Source organism: Oenanthe melanoleuca, chromosome 2 (genome assembly GCF_029582105.1).
Source record: "Oenanthe melanoleuca isolate GR-GAL-2019-014 chromosome 2, OMel1.0, whole genome shotgun sequence".
Lineage (NCBI taxonomy): Eukaryota > Metazoa > Chordata > Aves > Passeriformes > Muscicapidae > Oenanthe > Oenanthe melanoleuca.
Window position 1 is genome coordinate 5,789,432 of NC_079335.1, and position 21,273 is coordinate 5,810,704.

General features: G+C 39.7%; 1 protein-coding gene across 2 annotated transcripts in view; it reads left to right on the forward strand.

Annotated features, from left to right (window-relative positions):
• Window positions 1–21,273, forward strand: part of FAM135B (family with sequence similarity 135 member B) — a 186,984-nt gene that overhangs the window by 150,792 nt on the left and 14,919 nt on the right. For both annotated transcript variants that reach the window (XM_056484144.1, XM_056484145.1), the window contains exons 8-12: window positions 10,468–10,621; window positions 13,227–13,276; window positions 15,995–16,150; window positions 18,210–18,283; window positions 21,045–21,199. In XM_056484144.1, coding sequence (XP_056340119.1) covers window positions 10,468–10,621; window positions 13,227–13,276; window positions 15,995–16,150; window positions 18,210–18,283; window positions 21,045–21,199 — 589 coding nt within the window. The remainder of the gene's footprint in view (window positions 1–10,467; window positions 10,622–13,226; window positions 13,277–15,994; window positions 16,151–18,209; window positions 18,284–21,044; window positions 21,200–21,273) is intronic.

Below are 21,273 nucleotides of genomic sequence, written 5' to 3' on the forward strand. Positions count from 1 at the left end.
GTCTTTGAAAAAGAAAAAGAAAAAAACAAAAGATGGGTGTTTCATTTCACTTTGAAGAAGGAAATACTTCTTTCTAAGTTGACTTAACACATTTCTATTTTTCCCATTTGGGCAGTGAACTGTAAAATCAATTATTCCTGTAGCTCTTGTCATACGTGAACAGAGATCCAAGCCTGAAGTCACTTTCTCTCTGGCAGTGACTGTCAGCACATTTCTGGCATTTCTAAGTAGGAAGCTGTAGTCCTTGTTGTTGTTGTTATTATTAAATAAAAAGCATTTTATTAAATAAAAAGCATACTTAAGGGTGGCCATTTGCTTTGTGTCTGTGCTTCAGAAGGTAACAGAGCCAAGTAGTTTGGTAGATGCAGTTGGATAGAAGTTCACTGTGTTTAATAGCATATTCTGCCAAACACCATGAGAGAAGTGGCACCTGCAAGGGAACTGAGTTTAATTTGTTTTTTAGGTCCACACTGGCCCACATGCATTAGCAAAGTGTCTTCAGCCAGCTCTTATATCAGCTGGGCATTCTCTCTTGTAAGATGAGACCTTCACCTCCCTACACACCTCTTCACTTCTATCCCAGGTCCCTTCAACTCCTAATTTTTCTCTAAGAGGATTTCCAAACTCACACTAGACCCAAAAAAGCCTGCTCTGGGACTGATTGCCAGCTTCTTGGAGTCAGCAATTTCTGCTGATTGAAAAATCCAAATCATGACGTCTAAAACATTTCTCCTCTCTGAGGGAAGAAAAGATATTTTTTGAATTCAGGATGCTCCACATTTATTTTCCTCTATAAAACTATAGGAATTAAGTTTTTATTTATTTTTTTAATTTAATAAGCACTGGGGTGGAACTTCTCTGCCTCTGAGATTCTAGTTTAATTTTCCTTCATGCACAGTACTTTCCTTCCATACACAGTGGAAAACAAGGAACATTTCTAGGGAGTTGTGCATTAAAAGAAGGTTGAAGAGGGACTTTTTGCAAGGGTGTGAAGTGATAGGACAAGCAAGAATGGTTTTAAGGGTAGAATTATGTTGGGTATTCAGAAGGAATTCATTCCTGTGAGAGTGGTGAGGCACTTGAAGAGGTTGCCAGGAGAAGCTCTGGATGTCTCAGTCCTGGAAGTGTTCAAGACCAGGTTGGTTGAGGCTCTGAGCAACCTGGGATAGTGGAAGGTGTCTCTGCCCATGGCAGGGGTTTGGAACTGGGTGATCTTTATTATCCCTTCCAATCCATTCTAAGATTCTGTAACAACAACATTTGAGGTAGAGGGGATGCACTGTGCTCCAAAAATGTCAGTTTTTTCATTTTGTTCTATGAAGGGTGTCCAGGATGATGAGTTAGGCTGGACATGTTTATGGTCTAAATATAAAAGTGCTGCTAGATACTGATTTCATCACTCTTATGCAAGTAAACAGTGACATGTATTAGAGCTTTGGTCATTAACCCCGAGATAATTAATTGTAAACTTCTGTAAACAAAACCAACAATAATCTATAAAATCCTGGGGGAAATAATTTATTTAATTACTTAGCTATTTATTCATATACTTAATACCAGACAGTATATAAAGCATTGATATAGAGAGAAACATTCTGCTAGCCTGTATAATTACATAGCATAAAGCCATCTCCACCCCAGCCAGAGCCACAGCTGAGCACATCCTTCCCTGTTGCTAGGCATACAAGTTGAATCAAAACATTTTGATATTTTTTGATGTCCTGAATGCCAATTGCAATGGCACAATTGTGTTAATATCAGTGAACAGGGTCTCCTTTTCCATGTGTGTGTGTGTGTACACACAGGTGGGAGAGACAGAAAGATGTTAACAAGTGTTCTTTTAAAAATTTACTGTTTTATGCTGCTGCCTGCAGAGATGAGTTATAACAAGGCAGCTCTTCAGCTCAGGGGTCCTTGTTTGATCACAGAAACAGAGTGGATTTGCTTTCCTTATCTGTGGGTAGGCAGCATGGACTCTCTTTTATCAGAAAGGACAATGGATTAAGGCCCTTTTTGATGTATCCAGTGTGTTAACTTTGGTTAGGAGATCAGAATTTGCACCATAAGTGTGTATGTATTAATAAATATTTAATTTAAAATTACATATAAAGAGCAGCTTTAATAGATAGATGATAGATAGATAGATAGATAGATAGATAGATGATAGATATCTAAATCTTTGTATCTAATCTGTCACTCTGTTTTCATAAATAGTTATTTTTGAATATTTTTGGTTTTTTTTCCCCATAAAATTGTAATTGTTCAGTGTTGCTCTATCGTCTCTTAACCAAAGGATATCACAGTGTGCTTTGTGAATGTTCCCTACACAGACTCTTAGTAATAACAGTACAAAAATAGGGAGTAACATGTCATTTACACAGATGTAACAGAGGGAAATAAAAGCACACCCAAAGGGTTGTAGTGGATAGAGTGACATCAGGCTGGCAATGGGAATAGTGAGATTCTGCAGGGCTCCATCCTTTTCCCAATTCTCTTCAAGTCTTCATTAGCAACTTTGATGCAGAATTTGAAGAAATACTAACTAGATTTGTTGATGACACTAAATTGGGAGGAGCTGTTGAGTCCCTCGAGGGCAGGGAGGCCCTTCAGAGAGACCTGGACAAATCAGAGAAATGAGCAATCACCAAGAGTTTAACAAGATTAACAAGATTAACAAGGACAAGGGCTGGATCCTGCAGCTGGGATGGGCAGCCCTGGATGCACAGACAGACTGGGGAGTGAGAGGGTGGAGAGCAGCTGTGGGATGGGACCTGGGGATCCTGGTCAGTGGAAAATTGAATATGAGCAGCTAGAAGGGGCAACCCTGTCCTGGAGCATCAGCACAGCATCATCAGCTGGGCAAGGGAGGGGACTGTCCTGCTCTGCTCTGCACTGGGGTGGCCTCACCCCGAGTCCTGGGGACAGTTTAGGGTGCCACAATATCAGAAACATATAAAGGTATGAGAGAGTGCCCAAAGAAGGGTTGTGAAAATTGTGGAGGTCTGTGAAGATAGTGAAGGGTCTAGAGGGGAAGACATACAAGGAGCAGTTGAGGACTAGGAATTGGATTCAGTAATCCTAATGTGTCCCTTCCAAATCAGGAGATTCTGTGATTCTCTGGTACATGATTCATGCAACTTTTCTTGTGCCAGATGATTCAGTGCTCCTCTTAGAAGGATGCCTCAGGTCAGACAATGCTCTGACTTTCATGAGACATTTTCCCCAGTGCTAATTTACTGCTAAAGCAATGTTTTCATGGCTTTAATTTTCTCTGTGGTGATGTATAAACCCTAGAGATCAGGATTGATGTATCAACCCTAGAGAAAAAGGATTTTTTCCATTCTTATTTATCAGTCAGAATTGTTCAAGAATTTCTATAGAATACTCTATATGTGCTGTTACATGAAGAGCCATTGTGATTGCAGACACTTGTGATGATATAAAGGATGTAACACAGCCTCCAGTCACTAGGTTCAGTTTTTAAAGTGATGTGGGAAATAGACTTCAAATAGCTGCATAGAAATAAAAAAATTGTGAAATGTCCCCTAAAAGAAAAATCTGGGAAAAGAAACCAAAACATCTGTGTATGAACTAAAGTATTTTGGTTAAGTTTTTTTTTTTTTTCTTCTTTTTTCTGGGTTTTTTTAACCTTGACATTATAAAATATATTGCTCTATGAACTTTATCTTTTTTTTTTGCCCTTCTAATTGGGTCAATATGAGACACTTGGAACATTATCAGTGTTTTTTTTCTCCTAGATGAAGTTTAAAGGAAATCAATGCAATCTGTGAAACATTTTTCCTTTACTAAAATGACACTTTTAAAAGGTAATTTTCCTAAAAAATACTTTCCTGGACACTCCTTCTTCCTTGGCCAATTGCAAGTAACAGACTTACAGCCTCCATTTAGAACATTGACTTATAGTATTGAAACCATGAGACACAATCATTAGAGCTGACCAGGAGAATTCTCTTCTATCTGTGCAAAGAATGCTCTTTTTCAGGCTTGATGGTTCCTATTTTTCAAGGGGCTCAAGTCTAACTGCTAATTTTGTACAAAGTGTAAATGATCACTGAGCCTGTCACTAAATCTGACTGAAATGTCAAATATTTTTTTCTACTGCATTATTATCCCAAGGATTTTAACAAAGGAGCTCTTATTTTTAGGGGTAATATAAATGTCAGATTGTATTTATGAAATGCCAACCTACGTTTCCTTACATAACAGATTTAGAGAGAAGCATAACATAAATAGTTCCTTATATTGTAAATGCCTTTCTAATTATTGCCCATTATTGAAGCTTTGGATTAGTGTTATTAGTGTAACTAAAATAGGATTTTATAACATAATGATTTTACTTTTATTTTAGAATTTTGGATAATGAACCAACACATCAAATACAGACTATTAAATCAATACAAACAAAGCAATTCATTAAGTTGATAGAATATGCACATCCTAGTTCAATATTTCTTTTTATCTTAATTATTTGGTCCTCAGTTTTACTTTTTAAATGGGAAATATTAATTTTCTCAGTTTTCCATACCTCCCATAAGCATGCTTTCTTCCTGTTGGTGGATATTAGAGGGAAGAGATTTACAGGAGCTGGCTTTTATGGGTGTCACCCAACCCTCAAGAATGTTCTGTGTTCACATATCTGCTGCTGTCAGATGAAAAACAGAAATGCATTGTTTTTCTGCCAAATAGGACCAAGATTTCTGTGCCACTTGTGCCTGTTATATGTAGGCTGTAGTTGCTCTGTTCAATAAAAATATTTAAAATTCCAAAACTGGGCTGAGAAGAAACAGTGTCACCACAGAATGACATCCACAATCTGGCCTCTGTGGGCTTCCATGTCTTTAAATTAAGGGTTTTTTTTAGATTTGCCAATAATTTTTCACTGCCTGGCACAGGGATGTACAAGATGTTTGTATTGATGAAAGAATTAATGAGGGGGAGTTGTTTGGGTTTGGCAATTTTCCATAGCTGAATGGAGATGTAAATATAAATCTACACACACATAGAATCTTTAGGGATGGAAAAGACCTTTAAGATTTTCAAGTCCAGCTGTCAACTCAGCACCACCATCATTTATAACACTAAACCACGTCCTCAAATGCCACATCCAAGGGGCTTTTGAGCACTTCCAGGGATAATGATTCCACCACTTTCCTGGGAAACATGATCCTGTGCTTGACAATACCTTCAGTGAATAAATCTTTTTTAATACCCAAACTAAACCTCTACAATGACTCTATGTGTATATATATGGGTTTTTTCTTATATATATATCATATATATTTATAAAAATATTCTTAGTCAACCCAAATGCAGAATTTTTCCTCGTTGTTGTTGTTGTTGTTTGGTTGTTGTTTTCCTCATGAAATATCATCATTCAATGTTTTTCATTTTCAGTCATATAGATTCTTTTTTTCTCTTTAAATTGCATATAATTTCTGTCATAAGAATGGCTCAAAAGACATTATTTGCCTCTTCAGTCTTCTCTGAGCATTAATTTTAATGCATTTTCATGATAACCTTTTTAGGAAAAAAATAATTTCTGATATGAAACCAGTTTCAGAAAATGGAACAAAAACTTGTCCTTCTACCACTGCTCAAGCACTTTCACCAATAAGTGGAAACACTGAAGTTTTAGCTCAAGGCATAACTATAATTTATTTTCACACAATATAACAGGAAATCTCCTATCTTGAAAAGCAGCATCCAATGTAGAGAGGAAAGCCTTGGTCCTTGAGTTTGAAGCCAGAATAAAATTTTCATATTAGGTAATCAAAATGGTCTTGCAGACAAATGTGCAGATGCTGTGAACTCAGAAACTAAATTTTATCTTGGGGTGCTGAGATTTATTCCTCAGTTTCAAGCAGATCTATAGATTTTTCCCAGAGGTGGGTAAGGTACTGGCAAACAGCTAGAGACTGCAAAACCTGTCTATTTAGTCTGGAATGGCTTTTTAGAGCATTAAAATTCTTGACAAGCAATTTGAATCTGAATTGTTAAATGTGTTAAGAGTTAGATTAAACATAAAGGATCTCATTTAGCAGCTGTTAGTGCTATTGTTGAACGTTGCACGTAGTTAACACAGCTCTAGAAATTGCTTTAATACAAAACAAATACAAGCTACTTATTGTACATTAAAAAGGCATAAAACTCAGTTGGTGCCTTTTGATATTAGATGTAGTACACAGGAAGTGAATACCCACAAATTTGAACAATGCATTTGAACAATGAATTGACATGAACCTTATTTGATGAAGGTGTTTGCTTTTCGCAAGTAATTTTCCTTTCTCTTATTATAAAGGAAAAGTACATTCATAAAGCAATACAGTCTAATTATAGGAGGAATCTGTTGAGTGATAAGAGCATTGCACAGGGAACCTGTTAATTTAAAAGGCTGGTTTACTTAAATGTATTCAGCAGGGATATTGCAAAAATGTTTAGTTTGTTTAGGTTCATTGATATTGAAGGCTATTTTACTTGGCTGGGTAAATCTGGCAGCTTTGAGGGTAGATGGGCAAGGGTCAGGGATGGTCCAGTGTTGGGGTCCAGCTTTGCACATCATGACCAAAGTGAACTGGAGCCTTTACATTTTCAAAACACTAGGCAGTGGTTTTTGTCTCACATTTGTCTAGGTTTTTCTTTATGTGATCATCTACCTACTCTACCCATCCCTACCTGTGTCTGGGGGTTTGGAGCAAAATGATCTTTAAGGTCCCTTCCAATCCAAACCCTTCCCTGACCCTGAGATTGTTGATGGCCACAGTAAACAGGGAAATGGAGAAATTAGGCCTATATGCTTAGGATTCCTCATGAGGAAAGAGCTTCAGAGCTCTTTAGCTGGAGAGAGTTCATGACCTTTGGAAGAAGGAAATGAAGGAGGACTACAAGAGTGTTGTAAGATTAAACAGGGAGAAAATTAGAACAGCCAAAACCCTGGCAGAACTTAATTTGACTACTGCTTAAGAAATACAAAATACTTGTAAAAATACACTGAGAACAAAAGGAGGGCTAAAGAGAATTTTTGGTCTATTTTGCCCTAATAATGTTGACACAATAGAAAAAATAATTTTGTGTTAATACTGTTGGCTTCTGTGTTGTCAACCATCTTTGCTATCAGAGTACCTTCAGATCTTAAGTCTTGAAGTGAAATTTGTCATGAATTCATGCTCACCCAAAATTTTCAGAATTGGAAAAGGGCACAAGCCAGAGATGCAGTCTAGCACTATAGACAGAGGGGGCCTTGGAAATCAGCCAGATTCATTTTGCAATCAGCAGAGGAACCTCTCTACCTACAAATTAATGAGATTAAAATAACAGGAGGCCAAAGGAATTCAAAAGGTCACAAGAATCCTCACAAAGGAAAGCAACATGTACTTTTACAGTGGATATTACAAGCCCAGAGCAGCCATCAGGCTTTGTGCAAGGTGGGATTTTCAGCTTCAGTATTATTTTTTTGTTTAATGAGAGGTTCATCTTAACCAAAAGTAAACCAATATTTGTCATCCTGACTCAAGAAACCTGGAAAGCTGAGCACTTTGTAGCTGTTTAATGGGTCATAGCCACTGTTTTTTCCTGAGAGCTGGTTTTGCAGCAGTGTTTTCCCTTGGAACAGCACATGACACATTTGTTGCCAAGCTCGATTTGTTAGTGTTGTAGTCAGAATGTTTCAAGCTATTGGCAGGGAAATAGGGAATCACCTGAATAAATGCACAGAAGAGGCAATTAAAATAGCAAATGTGAGAGGTCTGCAGTCTTTAGACCATCCCAAAGGAAGACATTTCTTGACATTTCTCAGCTCACTGGACAGTGATGGATAAGCTGATTTAGCTGCTGCAGTTTATAATGGCATCCTCTGGCAGATGCCTGCCCTGCTGGGGTCCCTGCAGATGAAGATGCACAGACCTTACTTCACATTAGTTTAAACTGTCCCTGAGGTGGGTTTAATAATCTCTGTAATGTCCTGCTCTGTATCCTGTATGTGTGTGACAACTTTCAGAAGAAGCAGAAGCAACCCTGTGAGAGCAGTAATATCTTTAAGTCACTGAAGAACCAGAAATTTGGAGCTTGTCACTTCTTTTTCTGTCACACTCGCTTTCCACCTTGACAGAAACATTTCTCAAATTAGGATGGATGTTCCCATTAAACACCAGGGTTTCAAAGCCTGTTGCCATTTGATAGAATTTAATCAAAATGTTAATGATATGCCCTCTTACTCATGCACAGCCTGGTCTGTGCAGCTCTGCTCCTCTCATGCAATGGCATTCTCAAAGCACAGTACCTTTCTTTGGCACAGACACCCTTCCCAGAGAGCTGGGACAGGGGGAGAAAAAAGAGCTTGCAGCAATCTTTTCAGCTCTCTGTTCACACAGGTACACCACCCACATTTTACAGTAATTTGAGGAATGTTTACATTGCAATGGAGAGAAATGCTGGAGAAAAAATTAATTGCTTGTTGTGGTTGTACTAAGTGCTTCTAGTTCTTTGCAGTTTAGAACATGTGGTCAATTGTCCAGTGCAAACCAGCTGAGGAAAAATTTGAAAAAACACCATAAATAGGAAGACAAATGTTAAAGAATTCAGAACTGGACTAATTGACTAATATTTTAAACATTAATTCATGCAAGTTTTAAGCCCATCTGGAGGTACATTTTCCCATTACTTTTTGTGTTTAAACTATAATCTATGCCAAGAAATGGCTGAAAATATACCTACTAAAGTGTAGTCATGCACATCACTGTGTCATAGTATTCATATAAACTATTAAATTAACTCACTTTCTTCCTTCTTCTCATCAGTGTAGCATTTAAATGCCAGACCAATTTTTGCCAAGAAAAAAATCAGCAGTGGATAATAAAGGAGGGCATATTTTCATGGCATTGTGACATTATACATCAATCCACTTCCAATTTTCTATTGTTTTGAGCAGCATTACTTTATGCTCCCTTTTCTGCTTTGGCCATGGTGAGAGCTAAAAATATTCACGTTGAGGCTGGAGGTTTTGAAACCTTTGAAGAACAGCCAATTCTGTCAATTATCATCAGCTGTTTCTCTGTGGGTCTAGAGAGCAGTTGCCTTTGTGCCTACCACAGAATTCTAGTTAACTCCTTGGAGATTTGCATGAGGAGCTGAGGAAACACCCTGGCTCAGGCCAAGATTGGTGAAATACAGGTTTTGGGGAAGTCAAAAGGGAGAAAAACACAGGAGATGTGCTGGCATGTGGTTGGTTCTTCTCTGTAGCTCTTGGAGATGTGCAGATTTTGGGACTGTCCAAAAAAGCAGTCAGCACCTGGCTGGCCTGTGAAAATTCTGTTTTTATCCCAGCAGTGATGAGCAGTGGACTAAGCTGCAAATTGTCTACATTTCACAAACCAAGGGATTAATGAGTAGTTTTGCTTTAAACCCAAGCAGTTCAAATTTCAAATATCAGTCATTAATACAAGCATCTTTTGGCAGAAGTGAAAACTTTTGATTTCTGGTGCCTGAATGGAAACTCAGCTTACATTCTAGGTATAAAAGAGTTGTTTGGGAAATGTTTGTGTTAAACATGCTGTGATCTGTGCAATTACATTCTCCCACAAGAGATACACTAACACAGACACTGGTCCTGGAGTACAGAGTGGCTCCTATTTGTTGGTGGGACAGCAATGCCATGTGTTCACCAGCAGGAAACAAAGCACACCATGGTACCATCGAGCTATAACCTTGGCAGGAGGTGATAAGGAGGGAAAAAAAGTGAATGTAGACATCTTTATAGCTCTTTGTAGCCCTCCTCCTCCAGCAGAGAGGGTGTTTTACACACAGGACTCTGTGTTGTGGGGAGAGATGTTGGCTCCACAGTGGCACATGTGGGATGGGCAGAGGTTGATTTCTCTGTTGGAATGTTTGGTCTGAGGCTCTTTTCATGTTACAGCCTTGCTGAGACCCAATAGTTTTGTTATGGTTTGGGCAAAATGAACATGTAGAATGAGATACTATTGGATTACACATCTGGCTGGTTGGGTGGCTGGGAGGCTGGGATGGTTAAAACTCTCTTTTGTGCCATCTGCTTGATTAGAATTGAAGAATCATGGAATGGCTTGGGTTGAAAGGGCCTGAAACATCATCTAGTTCAAATCCTCTACCATGGGCAGAGACAGCTTCCACTAGACCAGGTCACTCCAAATTCCATCCAGCCTGGCACTGAACAGCCCCAGGGATGGGTCAGCCTCAGCTTCTCTGGAAACCCTGTGCCAGGGCCTCACCACCCTCACAGTAAAGAATTTTGTTCCTAATATCTTGTTTAAACCTACACTTTTTTGGTTTAAAGCCATTACCCCTTGTCCTATCACTATATATTTTTGTAAAAAGAGATGAATGGGTGTGCATAACTGGATTTTTGTGGAAACCTGTCATACAAATGGAGACCAAGAATTTTAATTCCTCTATTTTCTTGCTACTTTTGCTACACAGGGCAGCTTTTATGTCCCATCTGAAAACTGCATGCAGCATGCATACAAGTGGCATAAGGATCTCTGTCTTCTGCTCCTGAATGCTCAGAGGGGTCTTCACACATACTACACCCTCATAATGAATGAGATTCCTGATTTACCACAGCTGAAGTTGGGTAAGTGAAAAGCATTTAAAATCACTGAATATTTTACAGTGCTGCATTTTTAAATACATACTTTAGTGCCAAAATTCTTGGTATGTTCAGACACTTTAAGGGATTTTCATCTGTGTTTTCTGATTGTGTTTTTTTTTTAATGTTAAAGATGACTGACTCCTCAGATTATGTGAATCCTTTCATAGGATGTGACCTGATGTGTAGATGGATAAAATATTTTGATACATTTCTCAGAATATTTGCCTTTTGGTGATTTTTCACCTGAGTTGCATTTTGAAAAGTGTTGCTTCCAGTTCTTAATGGCCATGAAATCTTGGGAAGACTCTAAACATATTTTTTTCTCCTGAGCAAACATTTTTTTATAATTGAAAAGAAAAATTTGAAAGGTGATACAAGTAGGTTTAAATTTTACTCCCTTCTTTATAACTCACAATATGTTTCTCCACTGTCAGTTATGACTTGCTCTTCAAAATTATTCTGATTTTCTTCCTGACTCAGTTGTTTAATAGATTTTCTGGTTTTTGGCAGAAGGCTTTTTTGGCTGGTCAGGCCTGTTAGGTCTAACATGCAAGTGCAGGCTGGCTGGATTCACAGGATGGAGCTCTGGAATTTGTGTTTAGTCATTTTTGCAATGACAGCATGAGGTCCTATGAAAATGAATCTCATTCATCTCATTCAAATCCTGCTGTCTCACCTGTTTCTTTGAATTCAAGGCATGTGCCTCATCACTTCACACCTGTGATTTTGTGTCTTTGCATTTCTGTGGTGTGCAGGTTTTGTTATCAGCTTTGATTTGTTGCAGAGATAATTAAATTAGGAGGGTCAATTGCAGTGGCCAGCAGGTTTTAAAAGGGAATACAATTTTCCAGAATAGTCCTTGTCTATAAGAACTATCAAGTACAATGCATTATGCTTCACACACTTGTTGACTTGTTAGATCCTATTTTCCACTTCATCTCTTGTTCCCCAACATATATTTCCCTTCAAGACAGCCTAAAAGTCATAGGTAGGTAACACAGTGTGTTATTAAATCCAACTACAAGAGAAAAAAGGCCAAAACAACAAAACAGATTGCAGCTTGTGAGCTCTCAGACAGAATACAACATGCAACAGAACTGCTTTATGGATCTTGGTTATCAGGTATAGATGACAGAGGATTTGTCACTCAGACAGGGTTATGAGATAGCAGAGCTATGCATGGATGAGTGACCACAACTCCAGGACCACCCCAGAGCACAAACTTATGTTCTAAACACCATTTTCCTGGTTTTGGAATGAATGCTACTGAAGCAGGCACTTCATTTGCAAATGCACTTCTTGTAAGGCATGAAAATTTGCAAAATGCAAATACCCTTTTTAGCCTCTTGAGCAGAGTGTCATTTGCATCATTTTATTCACAGCCTGAAAATCTACTAAAGATTTGGTTTTAAGGCTGATCTGAAACCTGTTGCAAAAGTCAGTAAAATTATGGGGTGTAAGATTCATGCAGTAAGATGAATATAAATCACTTTTTTACATCTGTCTCCTTACATTCATTGGGGTGAAACATGACCAATTAAAAATATGTTATCTGACACAGGTAGTGATTTCTAATTTGGGATGGCATAAACTGCACCCTGCACTTGCTGTATTTCTCCACTGATCAGGGGAAGAATGTAAATGGCTCCTTCAGTTGTAACATCTACATTGGTCATATTAATCTCATAGGTTTTTACAGAAGGTTAAGATAAATCCAAGAATATAAATCTCCACACACTTCCTATTTTTTTTTTCCTAGCTTGAGTAGTATATTTGAAAAAAAAGTAGCTTGTTTTAGACATTAAAGGTGGGAATGGTTATTTCCCAAATTTTACCAGCTCAGATTGAGTCTTTTCAAGGCACAACCCATCTTGGTCTGTCCTTTCCATTTATTAGTGCTCTCTGAGAAGAGACATTTGGGGGCTGAGGAGGGGATTGGTCTGTGAGTTGTTGTGCTTTGTTCCTGCTTTGTTTCTTTATGGACACCATTAGAAAGTTCTGCATTGCAAAATCAATCTGCTGAAGTTGGAGAGTTGATTGATGTCCTCCTTTTCCTGATAGCTTGTGGTGCATTTAAAGCAGAGTGTCCCTGTGCTGGATTCTCTCAGGATTATGGCAAAACACTGCTGCTTGCAGTGGTGAGGTAATTCCAGCTTCACAAGGCAGGAGAGATGCCTGATATTTTACTGGTCAGGAATTTGAGGTGGATACACAATCCTCTGTAGCCCACCAGGGACAGCCATTCCTTGCACATCATTTGCTCAGACTCTGTATTCAGTTCTGCAGTTGGCCATAAGTACCAAAGGCTAAAAATCAAACTTCTAGGGAGGCAACAAGAGTCAAATTCTGTTGTCTTTGTCACTGAAACCCCAGAATTTTCTACTAATTTAGTGGTCCAGATTGCATAAGCAGAAGTTGCACCTGCAGGATACAAAGTGGGTTGTGGAGGGACCACACCCAAAAATAAATTTGTCTGTCAGGAAGAATACCAAATGACTGATTTCTTTCATAAATGAACAGCAGAGAATTAATATTTCACATCCACTGTTCTCAAACCTGATATCTTTCTTTGTGTTTTTTTCCCCAGAGGAGCTATCTGTGGAAGAGACATTATCCCAGCTTTGTATGGAGCTGCAGGTACTTCCTTCATCAGAACCTGCCTTTAGGTTTTTCAAGTCCATTTTTCAAGTGCACTGAGACAGCCCAGTAATATATCAGAGCAGGAAAAAAGGGGATTTTGAAAGGAAAGTTTGTTTATTTTGTTTACTGTTTCTCTTCCATCAATTATTTTGCAAAAATTATATTATTTGCTTATAAGATGTTCCTGTCACTTTTAACAAGCCACCAGCTGGATTATTCTAGCATCCTTCAGTGAGCCTACCCTGGGTATCAGGATGACAAAAAAATTATTTGGGGTAGGTTGCAATTATAGCTTTTCTGCTGACAGGAGAAAAGGTTCTTTGGCAGGTTGCATACCATATATTTTCAAATAAAAATACCTAAATGTGTTTGGAGGATCATGGGAGCAAAAAAGTGATTTTGGCAGAGAAGTGACTGAACTACTCTCTTGAACCAGCTTCTGCCAAGTTTATTTCAAGTGAGAAAAAGACAAGTCATCAAGAGTGCCAGGAAGAAATACAAGCACCAGCTGATGACTGCAAAACTCAGAGATTTTATTTATTTTATTTATCATGGGATCATAGAATCATTAGGTTTGGAAAAGTCCTCCAAAATCATCAAGTCCACCCTTTGACCCAACATGATTATGCCCAATAAACCACATAAATAATGTGCTAGCTGCTAATTTTTTAACAATTCCAGAGTTGGTGGAGAAGTGAATTTGGTAACAAATTGTGACCTAATGTTTGTCAGCCATGGTTTTAAAACTGTTTCAAATGAAAAATTTATTATTTTAAGTCCTGACTTTGATACTTTGAAGGAAATCTGATTTCACATAAAACTGGTTTAGAGAAGCATAACTTATTGGGCTCATCTCTGCTAGATTTAGAAGTTGTAAGGGTATAGGACAGACAACACAGTCTAGAGTCTCCTTTAGACTAATTTTCAGTGCAGTAAGACTCTTGCAAATAGAAATCCTTCCTTCCTTCCTTCCTTCCTTCCTTCCTTCCTTCCTTCCTTCCTTCCTTCCTTCCTTCCTTCCTTCCTTCCTTCCTTCCTTCCTTCCTTCCTTCCTTCCTTCCTTCCTTCCTTCCTTCCTTCCTTCCTCCCTCCCTCCCTCCCTCCCTCCCTCCCTCCCCTGACAAACTCAAACATTTAATAATCAGTAAACTGGACAAATAGCCCTCCCACCTATTCCTAAGATGATTTCCATTAATAATTCATCTTGCTTGAAGACTGAGCTTTCAGTTTATGATGTAAGGAGCAGCTTCCTGACTAAACAAATAAAAAATTAGCACTGACATACAGCATCTAAAATTGAATGCCATAAATAAAGTAGTGCCTTGACTCTTGCAAAGGGAAATGTTTAAGCAAGATCTTTTGTTTCCCAGTGTCCCCCTGATTTTTCCTGTGCCACAATGGTGCTGGAGCTTGTGACATTTTGGACAAGTCATTAAAACAGAATAGCATCCAAACAATGCAAACACAGTGGCAATATCTGTTTTATCCACACACAAATTTTCTCTGCTTCTCTCACACACAGACAATGTGGTTTTAATCACAGCTTAGTTTGCAGTGTCACCAAGCTGGAAATTACCTGCATAATAAAATGTGAAAAATAAGCAGGCTTTCAGCTAGAGTGCAGTCCTAAGCAAAAAAACAAAAGGCCCAGTGAATAACACAGAGGATAAAATGCAATGTCTGTCTCTCATTAAAGAAATTAACAAATTGACAAGAGAGCTGGGTTTGTTAAGCCTGGAGAAGACTCCAGGGAGAGCATTTAACACTTTCCAGTACCTAAAGGGGCTACAGGAGAGCTGGAGGGGGATGTTTTACAAGGATATCTGGTGTTAAACTGACAGAGGGCAGGTTTAGATTAGATCTAAGGGAGAAATCCTTTATTGTGAGAGTGGTGAGACAGGCACAGGTTGCCCAGAGAAGCTGTGGATGCTCCATCCCTGGAAGTGTTAAAGGCCAGGTTGGATGGGGCTTGGAGCAACCTGGGATAGTGGAAGGGAGTTAGAAGGGATTGCACATGGCAGGGAGCTGGAAGATCTTCAGCCCAACCCATTCTATGATTCCATGATTCTATGACATTCTGAAATGAGAAAGTTTGTTGTGCAGAGACTTGGCTCTCTCCCAGAGCTTTAGCACAGAGCTAAACAGCTCAAACAGAGGGCATACAGACACCCAGCATGTTCTAGTGTGGGACATGGGCAGCAGCACACTCTGGGATCTGTTTCATTGTGTGTTGAGGACAGTGCTTTGGTTTGAGGTTTCTTGTTTGGCTCCCCCTCAATCACCCATCTGTATTCTAATGTGACATGGCTGAGTGGGCTTTGCTAGCTGAGTCTGGCCATGGACTAATATTCCAGAGCATCCAGCACCATCTGGTGGATAATTTGGAACACACACTGATTTTTTTTTTTTTTTTTTCCCCCGAGTTACTACACCTGCATTAAAGTACCTACAAAAAATTATCTGTTCCCACTTCCTGCTCTCTAATTACATAGCTGAGACCATTTGAATTAATACATGTGGTTTTAAAGAGAAAAATAAAATATCTCACCAGCTTTATTTGGGGTAAAATAACTGAAAATGGTAGCTTAGTAATAAATTCCTAAATCAACAGATGTTGATCTTGTTGCTGTTGTTCCTAAAAGGACTTAATCTGATGTACAAACTGATTCTTTTCCATAACATTCTTGATCTCCTAATTCCCTTTCTGTCCTTCAGCTGCTGAGCAATCCAGAGAAGATAGCAGAACAGATAAGCAAGGACCTTGCTTGGCTTTGCTCTCACCTCCTGGCCCTGTGGACCCAGTTCCTGGAGGTGGCAACACTCCATCCAGAAGTCACAGCTTATCTGACTCAGGAACATCACATGCTGAGGGTAATCTCAGGAAGTCAAAAGCAAGCTCAGTGATGGTCACCTCCTCTTAAACAGTAGAGATTTATTTAGATGTGTATTTCCTATCCTATTCTGCCTCTATGACTATTTACATGAAATGGGGTGAGCACAACAAGAGTTGAAGAGGAGGGGAAGAAGAGGTGAAGCACAGGATTTGAAATTATAGATTTCATTTTCTGGACTGAAGATGGTTGAGTTTGTGTGACTCAGGATCTTTCATTAAATGAGTAACTTTGAACATCAGGATCAGACATAGAACAGGAGGTGGGTGGGAAGGGGTGTATGTCACCTATACTTGATATCCATAAATCATAAACACTTTAAAAAAAAAAAAAACAAACATCACAGTGACAAATTAAAAAAAATATATTTTCATCTCAACTAGTTTCACGAAACTACCATAAGGAATATGGATTTGTTTTCTTCACTGTCATATATATAGCTATTTGCCTTTCTCACAATGAAGTGCACACAACAAAATATTAATATTGTTGGTGCTGAAATTGCTTCTTGTACTTGGCAATAAAGAAGGCACAAAACCACTTGTCATTTGAGCAAATGTTGTCAGATCTGCTTATCTGATTAGTTCAGCAAGTATTCTGTCTTCCATCAGGACGTTCTTGGTTATTGACCAGGCACCAGCTTAGCACATCACCTGAGCTGAACTCAAAGTCTGATCTAATCTTAGAGCAGGGGCAGTAGGAAAGGGCAGGATTCATTCTGCATGCATTGGGAGTGTGCAGGGGAAGTATTGACACCTCAGCTTATGTTCTGCTCCTGTCAAAGTCAGTGGAGGGCAGAGTGACCAGAACAAACCTCCCCTGGAGCTTGAAAAATGGGGCATAAAATTCAGGGAGAGGTGGCTGAGTGCCTGATGCTGAGACTCCTCTGGTTAGTCTGATGAGGTTTCCCTGGACCATGATGGGACCTGGGTGGCTTTCAGTCAAAGGTCCCAACTCTGTGTGCTCCCAGATCCAGCAGGTGAATCTCAGCCTCTGGTTTGTTCCATCCTTGCCTGATGCCAACTGTCCTCTTGACCTCTGCCAAACTACATAACTTTGTGTGCTCTGGTTCCTCCCCATATAAACTATGTGCAATTATACTTTTTCACCTCTGGATAGTGGGTTGAGTGCCCTAAATGAGAAGTCATGCTGTTAAGACACAGTTTTTTGAAGGGATGCTCATCCTTTGTTCAGTAAGGCCATTTGCTAAAGCACAGCTGGGATTTAGGGAGATGCTGAGATGCTCTGACATATGCTTTTCACTGCCATTTTCTGTCCCTGTAACAGAGGTCACTTTTACAATTATTATTAGGAATGTATGGGCTGCAGTTTAACAGCTCAGTACATTTGATTGCATATTATGCTTGATTCATTTAAACTCAAAGCTTATTCCAGGGCAGATGACAGCACTGAATTTTTTATGGCTTATTTCACACTCTGTGCTCTGCCAGACACTTGAGATCCATGGCTCTTTTGTAATTGATTATCCAACACTGAAAAGATCTAATGTCCATGAAGAGACTTGAAGAGCTCTCAGTTTGTATCATGACACAGGCAGGTTTCTACTGTGATAGGGCTCAGTCTCCTCTGGACTGGTATGCAAGATTTCCTTTGCTGTTGTAGTTAGAGAGTCACTGTGCATGTTCCCATAGAAGAGAGGATCAATTAAGAATTGTTCTAGTTTAGTAAGTCACTCCACCACTTCTTTTTTTTTTTTTTTGCAAAGTGGGAAAGGCATAAATCTTCCCAAATTTAACAATACAAGGGAAAACGGTAAATTTGACAGCTTTTAGAAAAGTAGTCAGAAGATGCAGATAACCAAACTTTGATTTATTGTCAAGGGAACCTTCTTGCCTTGCAGCTAAATATGCAACAACAACAGCTACTTTGTGCTGAACTGGGAAAATGAAGCAGAATTGAACTCTTTTTTAATGGCAACACTAAGAAATCAGGTTCTGATAGTCAGTGCTGTCTTCCTAGACTGATGGCACTTGTCACCTCTCAGCAGATCTTAGGTTTAATTTGTGTCTCTCTCTCAGGTGAGAAGATTCTCAGAAGCTTTCTTCTACACTGAACACCAGAAACCTGCTGTGCTCATGTTCCAGGAAGGCCTGTAAGTAACCCATTAACCTTCCCCTGTCTCTGGAATGACTAAAAATTTACTTTAAAATGCAATCAAGAATCAGTCCTTTTTCTTCTGGGTATGAAGGAATTTGGTTTTAGAGAGGTAATTTGCTCTGTTTTAGCTCCATATTATAAACCTATTGAAATGAGTTTCAAAAGTAAGTGACTGATCAGGCAGGCCCCAGAAATAATTAATTTCCAGACACACACACACATATATATATATATGTGTGTGTGTGTTTACCATTCTTCAATTAACTTCTTAAACCAAATGCACCAGATCCAGCACTGGTACTTTTAGTGGGTAATAACTGTTGGAAAACAACCAATTTTAACATTTACAAATTTGCTTTTTACCATCCCCAAACTATTCCAAGGTAAGAATTTCTTTCTGCTGGACAATTCCTGCTTGTAACCAAACTGTGAATGTGAGGAGCCAGTCTGAAAGCTACACTAGGGCAAATCCTGCCTTTGGTTTTAGCACATGAACCATGGAGGACTTGATGATGCTCAGGACCTGACCCCTGAAGGCAGAGTTCAAAGAATGATGCTCAGATTTGAATTTCTGAGTAATGAAGATTATCCAGACTATTTGTCACCATGGGCAGACCCCAACATTACCAGAGTGAAACCCATCTTTCAGAAGGGGCTGAAAGGCCATGACATCAAGTCCTGTCACAATGATGATTTTTAAGTGAGACATTTGCTTCTGACCTAGTGCAGAGGAGAAAATTGCTCTTCTCAGAGCTGTCATTGGACACATTAAGGCTGATTCAGTGTTGATGGAAAGGGCCCTGACTTTATTAGTGGATGGGCTGCCTTGTTCTGCCAAATTAGAGCAGCACCATAGCTGCAGGGTCCCAGCTGTGCTCATTTGCTTCTCCCATGCCAGGATTTTAGGGAGCTGTGTACAAGGAAAACCCCATGTCATGATCCTGGGGTGAGCACACACACACTCATGGCCCCATTCAAACAAACATAACCCTGCACAGGGGAAGCCTAATTGCATGAAGTGCTTCTGTTTCTCCAGGCAGTCACAGAAGTTTCATTTCCTACAGATAAACATAATGTTTTCCTCAGTGGTTATCAAGAAGGGTAAGTTAAAAAAAACAAGGCAAAAAAGAAGTTAAAAAATATTAATTGATCTGTGTAGAAAATCTGGTCTATACAGGCTGCATGGCAGAGTCAGATTTTCTTCCTGAATTTGCTAGATGATGTAGTTGGAAAAACAGAGTCCTGGCTGTCAGAGTATTATTGATATTTGCAGTGGTGGTAGGCATTATTAGTTAGGTTCACACAGTCACCAGCTGAGATCAGTGCTCAGTGTGCCAGCTGCTGAACAAGCCCCTCAAGCAGTTTTTCTCCCCATTTTATTTTTCCTTCTTACCAGACAGGAGCTGTTTTTTGCCTCCCATGCTGTTGTGGGTTTGTGTGAAGCTGTGTACGAATGTACCTGACAGCATTTGACTGCTTAGGCAGAAGGGAACACATCATTCCCATTAGGATGAGGGTGGCACAGGGTGGAAGCTCCTAGGTGGTCACATTCCCTCCTTAGATTTTACAGACAAAATTATTTCTCCTCATTGACTTTAATATCAATTATTCATCTTTTTCACAAGGGTAAGTAGTATATCAGACAAGGGATAATGGCTTCAAGATGAAGAACAGATTTGCTTCCAGCTGACCATCAATGGAAATCTTTTTGCCTTACTCTCTGAATTTCATGCTTTCCCTATTTTTTGAGACAGATGTTTAAATAGGAAAGCTCATCAGAAATAAAAATTATTGTATTTTTTATAGCCTAACATATGTATCCATCTGCCAGTTAGGTGTCACATTCAGTGAGGAGAGCCAGGTAGCATTTTGAGTGGCCTGAATGATGGGAACAGATGGAGGGGCTGCAAAAAAGCCAGAGAGGGACTTTTTACAAGGACATGTAGGGATAGACAAGGGGAAATGGCTTGAGAGAATGAGGTTTAGATTAGGTATTAGAAAGAAATCCTTTACTGTGGAGGTGGTGGGGCACTGGAATGGGCTGTTCAGAAACTCTGTGGCTGCCCCATCCCTGGAAGTGTTCAAGGCCAGGTGGAGCAGCCTGGTCTGGTGGAAGGTGTCCCCACGCCAAGGGGATAGAACCAAATGACCTTGAAGGTTCTTTCAAGCTCAAACCATTCCATGATTCTGTGACTGTCAAGACAGTGGCTGAGCAATGTGCCTTAGCTCTTTAGATTTGTGCTTGTGTGAGGCACCTCTCTCTGAGTGCTCTGGGGTCTGAAATAAGTGAGACAGAGGACTTGCCATGCACCCAACTTGGCTTTGTTCCTCCCTGTACTGCTCAACCAAATTTTTGATTATTGCTTCCTGCATCTGGGTTTTGAAACCCTGACCACAGCCAGAGTGACAGACCTCATTTCCTGACCAGAAACCAGCTGAGGGATCCAGTCCCAGCCAGCTGAGACCCTTGGGAGCACAGTGAGGTTATGGCAGCTAAGAGCAGCCTGTGGCAGAGGGATCTGGAATAATTTCAAAAACACTGAGATTTTTCAGGAAGTGATTGTGCAAGCTGTAGACATCCCTAACTGAGAGATGGAAACCTTTTAAGAGTTCTGGGTACCCCCCATCATGCAGTACTGCTTCCCTTTAGATGCACTGGCTCTGTGCTCTGCCTGTGTATCTGGGCTTGCAGGAGGATTGGAGAAGCAGCACAGTAGCTACTCAAGCACTCAGTTTGTTCTGTTCTCTGCTGCCAGGATCCAGAGCCACGCGCAGATCTCCACGGAAATCCGTAATTCGGATTATTTCACCAGCATGCCCCCGCTGCCAGCAGAGTGCCTGGACATCGACGGGGACTGGAACACGCTCCCAGTCATCTTTGAAGATAGGTACACTGACATGCCCTGCAAAGGTGAGTGCCACACCACAGGGCACAGCTCCATGAGACAGCTCAGCATCAGTGATCTCACATCCCTTGGGCTTGTG